Source organism: Mobula hypostoma, chromosome 15, assembly GCF_963921235.1.
Source record: "Mobula hypostoma chromosome 15, sMobHyp1.1, whole genome shotgun sequence".
NCBI classification, from domain to species: domain Eukaryota; kingdom Metazoa; phylum Chordata; class Chondrichthyes; order Myliobatiformes; family Myliobatidae; genus Mobula; species Mobula hypostoma.
In genome coordinates, this window is record NC_086111.1 from 61,134,082 (window position 1) to 61,145,096 (window position 11,015).

The following is an 11,015-nucleotide window of genomic DNA, read 5'->3' on the forward strand; positions in this document are numbered from 1 at the left end:
AATCAGGTGTGGTTATGTTCAAGGCAACTATTTTGATCATTACACACCTTTATCCTTCTAAATTCAGATCACTTCTGGTGCATTTCAGTCTTATGCAATACACTGTAGATTGTCAATTCTTAGCGAGAGCACTCCAAATTCTATGAAAACAAATTTATTAGTCTCAAACTAGTGATGGTTTTTGATCAGTGAAAATGAAAATTAATGCAGTTGTGTATGATTGAGTGAGCAGTATTCCAAAGGAAGAACAAAACTGAAAATAACTGAACTAGGCACCTTATTCTAATGATGAACTCCAAATAAGTTTACTAATCAGCCATAGCAATGATTATTGGTAACCAAGTGTAATACTTCATTTCACAGTTTATCACAAGTTCAAACTGTTTTGTCAATACCTTGTATTGATCTCACACAAATAATTGCTTCAACAATTTACCCTTTTGACTGATTTACTATTCTAAAATAATAGCACTGTTGGGTATTTCATAATCTATTGCTCCATTACCCAAGAATCTTTATAAAACAGTGATACTCTGCCAGCTTTAAAAAAAACCTGAAACTGAACACCAATCCGGAAATTTAATACAAGTAACACACGCAAAATGCTGGAGGAACTGAGCAGGCCAGGCAGCATCTATGGAAGAGAGTACAGTCGACGTTTCAGGCCGAGACCCTTCGTCAGCACTGAAGAAAAAAAGATGAGGAGTAGATTTAAAAGGTGGGGGGAAGGGGAGAGAGAAACGCAGGGTAATGGGTGGAACCGGGGGAGGGGTGGAGTAAAGAGCTGGGAAGTAGATTGGTGAAAGAGATACAGGGCTGGAGAAGGGGGAATTCTGAAAGAAGAGAACAGAAGGCCGTGAAAGAAAGAAAAGAGGGGAGGAGCACCAGAGGGAGGTGATGGGCCGGCAAGGAGATAAGGTGAGAGAGGGAAATGAGGATGAGGGAGGGAGGGAAGGAGTGAAGGCGGGGGGGGGGGGTGGTGTTGCAGGAAGCTCGAGAAATTTAACACACCCAGCACCAAACTGGGATTACTGAAGCAACGGAATACTACTTCTCTATTAATAGACCAGATCATTTCCCTGTTTTAAATTACTTGGTATTCACTCTTCAATTTGCCTTTTGATAACACAGTTCTCTACACCCTCCCCCAATAGCAGGTGATCTCAGGTTTACGTACGAATAACTTGTGAATAAAAATGATTACATTTACATGGTTGCAACTACTGGTCTTAACATCAGACAGCTAGCAGTGACTGTTCGATAAATTTACAAATAACAGCAAGTTATGAATGATCTCTCTCTCTCTCTCTCTCTCATTAGTGAGTGAGAGAGCCTGTTGTGCTGTTGAAGCGTTCGGATGGTCAGTGGTTTGTGACGGACTTTAGATCATGGTCTCTGGGGGCTTCTCTTGCTTGCATGGTAGGTGGCGGGGGGGGGGCTGATGCTTGCTGAAGTAAGTTTGAACCCCAAAGCCCCCCTCCACCTCCCCCTCCCACACACAAGCAGCAGCCAAAGCACCAATCCTTTGGGGCTTTGGGGTTGATGTTTTAGCTGCTGCTGTGCGTGGGAGAGGGAAGGCGGCTTTGGGATTCTAACTTTTTTCTGTCATTCATCCTTTGGGGTTTTTTTCCTTTGTTTCTTGGATGTCTGCAAAGAGTAAGGATTTCAGGTTGTATACTGCATACCTTCTCTGAAATTAAATTGAACCATTGATAGCAGATTGTTTCCAGTGAACTTTATCGATAGTAACAAAAAGATAGTTTTGTGTTTTTGCATCATCATCATCATCAGGTGCCATGCCCAGTTTGAGCTTTGACTGCCATGGCCCACACACTCCAGTTTCGGGTAGAGTGGATCAATTCATTGGTATCCATTTCCAGTTCTCTGGCTGCTGTCTCCATCATCATTTGTCTTTGCCTTCCTCTTGCTTTCTTCCCTTCAATCTTTCCCATAACTACCGTGCATTCTAACTCCTCTTTCCTAATCGCATGTCCAATGAAGTTACGTTGCCTTTTCATGATCTCATACATTATTTCTCTTTTTGTGTATGCTCTGTTATTTTGTGTTTTTGCAACCAAAGTCTAATCAGTGAAGGGGAAACGTATCCTGACACCACATTCAAGACCTGGTATAGCAATTTACAGGTAACAGATCTAAAAACAATTAAAAACTGAGATGACCGATTCTCTAGTTTAGATCTAAGTTGGAGAACAGTGATCGCAGAATATAATGCGTTTAATTATCTTTATGAACTGACGTATTCACGGTACAATTACTCACACGTCGAAGGCACTGAACTCCAAAGTTAGTCGAGTTGGTAGTCCAGCAGGATCACCTTTTGAATTAAAAAATACAGTTTAATTTTTGTTTATTTCAGCACGATGATGGTTTAAATCCGAGAATCAAACTGAGCAGAGAACCAGCATCAAAGCGTTTGTACCATTATAGTAATAGCCCCTGATGTTCCGGGGACTCTCGTCCAACCTGTAGTCATTCAGCTTTCTCCGGGTGAGTTCGTGCCAGAATCCCGCATCCAAGGCGCTGCCAAAGGGCGCAAACTGCAGCGCCGACCGCTCGGGGCCGCGCAGCTCCATTCCTCCAGCTACTTCCGCACTGGCGCCTGGCGCGGCTGATGACGTCACCGCATCCCGGCCGGCGCTGTCAGATGGCATCACCGAGCACCGAGAAAGTGCCCCGTGTCCCAACAAGGAATGGTTCTGAGCAGTGGAGAGGGACCCGGCAGTGATTGTCTTCACTGTAGATGGAAGGAGGGGAGACCCAGCAGTGATTGTCTTCACTGTAGATGGAAGGAGGGGAGACCCAGCAGTGATTGTCTTCACTGTAGATGGAAGGAGGGGAGACCCAGCAGTGATTGTCTTCACTGTAGATGGAAGGAGGGGAGACCCAGCTGTTATTGTCTTTACTGTAGATGGAAGGATGGGAGACCAAGCTGTGATTGTCTTCACTGTAGATGGAAGGAGGGGAGACCCAGCAGTGATTGTCTTCACTGTAGATGGAAGGAGGGGAGACCCAGCAGTGATTGTCTTCACTGTAGATGGAAGGAGGGGAGACCCAGCAGTGATTGTCTTCACTGTAGATGGAAGGAGGGGAGACCCAGCTGTTATTGTCTTCACTGTAGATGGAAGGATGGGAGACCCAGCAGTGATTGTCTTCACTGTAGATGGAAGGAGGGGAGACCCAGCAGTGATTGTCTTCACTGTAGGTGGAAGGATGGGAGACCAAGCAGTGATTGTCTTCACTGTAGATGGAAGGAGGGGAGACCAAGCTGTGATTGTCTTCACTGTAGATGGAAGGAGGGGAGACCCAGCAGTGATTGTCTTCACTGTAGATGGAAGGAGGGGAGACCCAGCAGTGATTGTCTTCACTGTAGGTGGAAGGATGGGAGACCAAGCTGTGATTGTCTTCACTGTAGATGGAAGGAGGGGAGACCCAGCAGTGATTGTCTTCACTGTAGATGGAAGGATGGGAGACCAAGCTGTGATTGTCTTCACTGTAGATGGAAGGAGGGGAGACCCAGCAGTGATTGTCTTCACTGTAGATGGAAGGATGGGAGACCAAGCTGTGATTGTCTTCACTGTAGATGGAAGGATGGGAGACCAAGCTGTGATTGTCTTCACTGTAGATGGAAGGAGGGGAGACCCAGCAGTGATTGTCTTCACTGTAGATGGAAGGAGGGGAGACCCAGCAGTGATTGTCTTCACTGTAGATGGAAGGAGGGGAGACCCAGCAGTGATTGTCTTCACTGTAGATGGAAGGATGGGAGACCAAGCTGTGATTGTCTTCACTGTAGATGGAAGGAGGGGAGACCCAGCAGTGATTGTCTTCACTGTAGATGGAAGGAGGGGAGACCCAGTGGTGACTATATCTTCACAGTAGATGGGGGGGTGCAGAGACTTGACAGTTGCTTTATGTCTACATTGTGGATAGTAGGAGTGTACTAACAGTGATACTGCGGATGGTTGGAGGGAGGAGACCTGAAATCATTTTATGTTTTCATTGTAGATCGAACAAGCCCTGACAGTGATTGTATATCTTCACTGTAGATACACCTGACGTAGTTTTATACTGTGCCTTGAAAAAGTTTTCAGCCCCCACAGCTATTTTCACATTTTGCAAAAGAAGACACAATCTGCAGATGCTGGAAATCTGAGCAACACACAAAAAATGCTGGAGGAGCTCAGCAGGCCAGGCAGCATTTTGTGTGTATTTTCACATTTTACTGTAGATTTTTGAACGAATCTACAAAACACTGTGCATCAAGTCAAATCAGAAGAAAAATTCCAAACCCTCTCACCAATTTCTTAAAGATTAAAAATCAAAATTATGATGCTGAAAAAGAATTCATCCCCTTTGTAATTACTATGCTAACTTTTCTCAATTGCAAAATACTGTATTACTTTACCAACTCGCCCAATGTGCTGATCCAGAAAATTGGAGTATCACCTGTTTCCAATGAATGCATAAGAATAAATGCTCCTTCTCTGTAAGATGCAACAGTATGGTGGATTTTCAACAGACCAAACCAAAATGAACATTAAAGAGCATTCAAGACAAGTCAGGGAAATGATAATAGAGAAGCACAAATCTGGGGAAGGGTACAAGACCATCTCAAAGGCACTGAACCTACCTCAAAATGCTGGAGGAACTCAGCAGGCCAGGCAGCATCTATGGAAAAGAGTAAACATTTTGGACCAAGGCAGGGTCTTAGACCGAGACATCGACTACTTATTCCTTTCCAAAGATGCTGCTTTGGATTTCCAGCACTGGCAGATTTTCTCGTGTTTCTGAACATAACTGTTGAAAAAGAGGTATGCAGATTTTCTTGTGCAGTCCATCTTGAAAAAGTGGAAAAATTATGAAGCTACATCCACTCTGCCTCAGTCGGGCTACCCCTCCAAAGCTAGTCACTGCAGGTGCTTGTAAGAGAAGCCACTGTGATGTCAACAGTCACTCTGAATGAGCTACAGAAGTCAGTGGCTGCAAATAGAGATGAAGATCATGGCTCCACAATTTCTGGGGCCTAGCACATAAAGGGTATTTATGGAAGGGTGGCAGGGAAGAAGACCTGGCTAAAAAAAGAGTATCCTTGCCCAACAAGACTTGGCAAAACATCACTTAGAAGGTACTGTAAAGAGGCGGAAGAAAGATTTGTGGTCAGATGAGACTAATATAGAACTTTGTGGCCTCAAAAGTAAGTGGAACGTGTGGTGTAAATCTAATACTGCACATCAGCCAGGTAACACCATCCATACTGTAAGGTATGGTGGAGGTAGCATCATGCTATGTGGGTGCTTTTCAGCAGCAGGGACTGGAAATCTGGTCAGGATTGATGGGAAGATGAATGCTGCTAAATACAGAGAGATCTTGGGTAAACAACTGCCAGTGTCTGCTGGAAAGCTTAAACTGGGGAGGAAATACATCTTTCAGCAAGACAACGACCCAAAGCACACTGCCAGAGCAACCATGGAGTGGCTTCAAATGAAGAAAATTGATGTCCTTGAGAGGCCCAGTCAGAGCCCTGACCTGAACCTGATCAAACTTCCCTGGCCTCCTCTATTGTCGCAATGAGGCCACACTCGGGTTGGAGGAACACCTCATATTCCATCTGGGTAGCCTCCAACCTGATGGCATGAACATCAATTTCTCAAACTTCTGGTAATGCTCTCCCCACTTCAGTATTCCCCATCCCTTTATCTCCTTGCTTGTCCATCACCTCCCTCTGGTGCTCCTCCCTCTTTTCTTTCTTCCATGGCTTCTGTTCTCTCCAATCAGGCTCCCCCTTCTCCAGCCCTGTTCTCTTTCACCAATCAACTTCCCAGCTCTTTACTTCATCCGTCCCCCTCATGGCTTCACCTATCACCTTGTGTTTCTCTCTCCCCTCCCTCACCTTTTAAATCTACTCATCTTTTCCTCCTCCAGTCCTGCCGAAGGGTCTCGGCCCAAAATGTCGACGGTACTTTTTTCCCATAGTTGCTGCCTGGCCTGCTGAGTTCCTCCAGCATTTTGTGTGTGTTGTGAGGTAGTGTTCCTGGGTTCAATGTCCATTCAGAAATTGGATGGCGGAGATGAAGAAGCTGTCCCTGAATCGCTGAGTGAGTGCCTCCATGCTTCTGTACCTCCTTCCTGATGGTAGCAATGAGAACAGGGCATGACCTGGGTGATGGGGACCCATAACGGTGCATTCTGCCTTCTTGAGGCCTTGCTGCTTGAAGATTTACTGGGTACTGCACAGGCTAGAGTCCATGATGGAGCTGACTAAGCTTATAACTTTCTGTAGTTAACACTAATCCTGTGCCGTAGCACCCCCACCCACCTCCCATACTAGACAGGGATGTAGCAAGTAAGAATGCTCTCCACGGTACCTCTGCGGAAACTTTCTAGTGTTTTTGGTGACAAACCTTTTACAAAGGGTTGGCGGCTGAATACTTTTTCAAGACTCTATATATTTTCCAAAGTTAAAAGTTCAAAGTGCATTTATCATCAAAGTATGTATACTATATTCAGCCTTGAGATTCACCTCCTTACAGGAAGCCACAAAACAAAGAAACCCAACAGAATCCATCAAAGAAATGAACATCAAACACCCAACGTGCAGTGGGGGAGAAAAACTGATCATGCGGGTAATGAAAGTAAGCAAATAACATTCAGAACTGAAGTTCACGAAAGTGAGTCCACAGCCACGAAGCCGGTCATCACTGCGGCCAATCCAGGAGCCCGTTGGTTGCAGGCCACGGCCTCAGTTCAGTGCGGAGATGAGTAAACCTCCTGGAACAGCGAGCTATATCTCTCCACTGTAGATTGAAGGAGCGGGGAGACCTGACAGCTTACCATGAGACTGGTAGTGTCGGGAGGGGACGGCTTGACTTTGATTTAATAACCTTGGAAACATACATCTGCTATCATCTTTCAAAACTCCGTAGCTTCCAGGACATTTTATTTTGTTTTCCTACCTCTATTGCCCTATCTGCTGGATAGATCCGTGCCTGTGAGCAAGCCTTTCCCAACCTCTTAGAAATATTCGACCCATTTCTCCCAATCACTCTCTCACAGGCAATTCCCTTCTTCTCCCCACTCTCCCTAATTTCATTCCTCTCTACCACTTAAAATGCTCTTGTTTTCTGAAATTTCCTAGTTCTGTTTGAATATGATTGATTTTGTTGACAATTGAATGGGTATAGATAAGATTTGTTCTCATCCTGACCATCCAAGGTCTATTTGTGTCACTGTGTTGTAATTTGACACGCAACAGTTTGGTAGAAGGTCGAGGATATGTGCACTCAACAGGCTAGAAGAAAATAAATAAATTCCTCAAGGATAAAACTCAAACTTTATCTTTTTTTGTTTATATTATATTTTAAAATTATAAGCTATGATTTTTTAAAAATCCATTTTATCTACAAAAATTTTTGCAATCTCTATGATTCAGAATATATACATCTATTTAGTATGTCATTTTCAATCTTTCATTTTCTTTTTGAGATTGAAAATATTTACCAGCCATATTTATGCTTTAAATTTACAACCAATATGTGTATATTTTGTAATTAAACAGACTGGCTGTAAGATATTTTCCAGTATTACACAACAGTCAAAGGCACTTGATATTCCTTATGCAAGTGAATTGCTGAAATCATCAAATATAAAGTTCATTCAATGTACGAAATTGCTAGGATAACTGATAATATTTTTATTAAAATAACTGATGTCTTTGGGTTTTGGTGGTTATCAAAGCAAAGTCACAAAGAGCAGCAATTACACATGAATATTTGGTTCAGAAGTATTTGTACACAAATTAAGACCGAAAATGGAAGACAGCTTTGAAAGCTTTCTTGATGTTTTTGTTATACAGAGGGTAAATGAATGGGATTAATGTTGAATTAATGCAACCCAACCATATTGTGATCTTGTGTAAACTGTGGCTGACCCAAGTATCACAGAACCCCATGACCATAAAAATTCCAGAGTAAGGCAACCAGCACATCAGGAAGGCAACCACTATAAAACCCAACTGCCAGACAGCTTTCCTTTCCTTTATTACGAGGAATTGAGCAGACTGCAAGGAAAATCTTTGCCACAGTGGCTTAAATTGGCTAACATCATCTGCTCCTTCCACTTTTTCAGAACTATCATCCCAGAATGTTGCTTTTGAATGCAGACTGAATTGAGGGGGCACTTCATCAAATGTCTGGATAGGTGATATTTCACGTGTCTTATCGTCCAGATTCTCTGTTTGTTCTTTTACAACAGATTTTGTTAGTTGAGTGGTATTTTCTCTTTGTATGTATAGAGTACTCAAAGGAAAGCACTTTAGATTTGCCTTAGTCATCAGACAATTTTGGATGAGACTTTCCTTCAAGGTTGAAATATCATTTGATCTGTAGTATTGGTCCTGATGGTGATTTTGTGCGTTATTGAGAAGAACCGCATGATCGTAAACATTCGTAGAAATTTGTTCCTTTGATTCTGATTTAGAGGAGGCAACAATCCCTTGGTTACTTTCAATTAAGATGTTCTTGACAGGTAAAGGGTAACGTGTTTTGATTTCTTTTAAGCTAGAAAAATTTATTGTGGATTCTGAAAGTCTGTGTGTACCTTTGGCTTCACTATTAGGAATCTGTGGCGTGATTTTTCACCTTGCTGGTTCAGAACATTTTCACGATTGTGTAACGCATGCTTTAAATTATTCTCGAGAATCCTTCTGTTGATTAGGCCATGCATATTGTCTTTCTGCTGGCAGTGTTTTCTGACAACCATGTAAATTCTTGTGTAATACCATAGCATTAATATGGATGGGACATAGAAGTTCAGAACTGCTGTAAGAATTTTGAACCAGGTGACAGAGTGAAACTCAGTTTCACACTGATTGGTTGCAACAGTCCTGATACTTCTGTTTGCAATGCTGTGCCATCCTTAGACAGGGAAGGGCCAAGTCAGCGACAGGAGCCACGATCCCACAATCATTGCGACGGCTCTGGATCTGGTGCGGTATTTCAAACACTTCAGTGACTGGAACCTATCCACGCACAGAATGAAAATACTGAAAACGGAAGCTCTGCTGCTCACATAATCCACGGAAAGCCAAAACTGGCAGATCACTCTTCCCAGTTTCCATTCTTTTTCCGACATATACAGTATATAATACTAAAGGGCATGACTGTCATGCCAACAAACAGGTCTGCCAGAGATAGATTTACAATGTACATGTTTGCAATGTTATGCAGCTTTCTTTCTCGTTTCACAACATACAGCACCAAAGCATTCATAATGACAGTCAGTAAAGATATGGAGCTTAAGGCTAGGGTAAGTAAAATACTCTTAGCAGGATACCATAGATGGCCATATCCCATTGTGTAGTTTTCTGCTGTGTTTGATATTGATGTGGTAATATTCATCATGAATACGGAAGGAAGACAGGATTTAACAGCCAGTGCACACAACCTGGTCTTGGCAAACGCTCTGGAGTGAAATGTATCTGAAAAACAGTAGATTGTGAATTAATACTTACAAACTAGACATGCTTAATCATGGTTAAAAAAAACAGAAGTGGTTAGCTTCACAGTTGTGCAAAATCTTACACATATATTGCAAGCATCACATGTAAATATGTTTGTCATACATATATTGTCGGTTTAATCCTTTCTTGAAGATGTGGAGCAACGCTGATTCCGTACAGAAGTGCCTGAGATCAGAAAAGCAAAGATCCATCCCACTGAGCTGCTTAATTTTCATGGACAGGTTTCCTTTGAAGGCCAGTTTTTTCTCAGCCTTTGCAAAGTCAGGACAGGACCACAGATTTTTAATATAAGCACTTAAGTAACATATAGTGCTTTCTGTTGTCATGCAGAATTCGCCCATGAATGATTTTTTGCTTGCAGCCCAAATGTCTGGTTTGAATTCCTGAAAAATCATCATGTAACTGGAAGGATATTTGGGTAAAGCTATTTGCCTCACCATACATTTGCCTCTGACATCATTCCATCTCATGCACTCTTTACTTATTATAGAATTGCCCTCGCACTCTCTGTAATCTGCTCCATTTTCCCTCAGCTTCGGCTCGGCTTTCTATTCACTCCATCATCATTTATTTATGAGGTAAAGCCTCAGGCACCTCAGAACTACATTATGGTGTTCCATCAATAAATGGTTCCACCTCAATGTCTCACTCTTCTTTTTGAAGATCTTCTGAAAACCAGCCCCATGTTGTTTGATAAAGTTTTCCTGATGCTTCACTCCTTTACCTGATTTGAACTATATTTTTCCCTTATGCTGCTACATTAAAAACGACAAGAGGTTTTATTTATGCAGCATCTTTGATGCTATGGGTCATTTCAAAGTACTCCATCATACTGTTGTCAAACAAAATTTGATACCAATCCCTAGTCTGGGATTTCATTCTTAAACATTGTTCCCACTCACTCTCAATGTGCCTGAAAGCATTTTTTAAAACAGTAACAGTGTTAAATAAATTAGCCTTTGTTACTGAGCTGGATTGCACTACTCTTCAGCATGTGGCTCAGGAGAAAATCCCCAGCTGGCATGTGTTAACATAATTCGCTCCCTCTCAATAAGTCACAAACTCAGTGTGAGTAACGATTCTATGGAATAAGTTGTATTGCATGGGTTAGCCAAAGTCAGGAATGCATAGGTGGTCAGAAGACCGAGCACAGTACTTGGAGTAGACTTTACTCCTGCTGAACTGAGGAACTGAATTTGCAGTTGTATCCTGCACCACCACATTCGCATTAATGGGTGGAAGCAGGAGTCATTTTCCTTTATTTTAACTTACATTGATGTTTAGAATGAATTAACATTCTTACCAAAATAAATTTATAATTAGTGACTTTGACAAAAACTTCTACACCATGTTTTAAGAGGCCCAATGTTTCCCCTAGATCACTCCACACTGGTGGATAGCTGAGGTAGGCTGGCTTCATCTCAGCTGGACTCAGGTTGGGGAAAGGTTAGTAGAGACAGATTCCTGCAAGATTGGGGTC

At 42.5% G+C, this 11,015-nt stretch overlaps 2 protein-coding genes across 2 annotated transcripts in view; both read right to left on the reverse strand.

The window, feature by feature from the left end:
* The window catches only part of atg7 (ATG7 autophagy related 7 homolog (S. cerevisiae)), a 185,727-nt gene extending 183,115 nt beyond the window's left edge, over positions 1–2,612 (reverse strand). Inside the window, exons 1-2 of the mRNA XM_063068172.1 lie at positions 2,441–2,612; positions 2,281–2,335 (exon numbers count right to left, since the gene is read on the reverse strand). Coding sequence (XP_062924242.1) covers positions 2,281–2,335; positions 2,441–2,594 — 209 coding nt within the window. The 5' untranslated portion in view covers positions 2,595–2,612. The remainder of the gene's footprint in view (positions 1–2,280; positions 2,336–2,440) is intronic.
* Positions 2,613–7,813: 5,201 nt separating this feature from the next.
* hrh1 (histamine receptor H1) lies at positions 7,814–9,416 on the reverse strand. Its single transcript, XM_063068332.1, is given in 3 exon segments — positions 7,814–8,533; positions 8,614–9,141; positions 9,144–9,416. Coding segments are annotated over 3 exon segments (1,521 nt in total).
* Between the last annotated feature and the right edge of the window lie 1,599 nt (positions 9,417–11,015).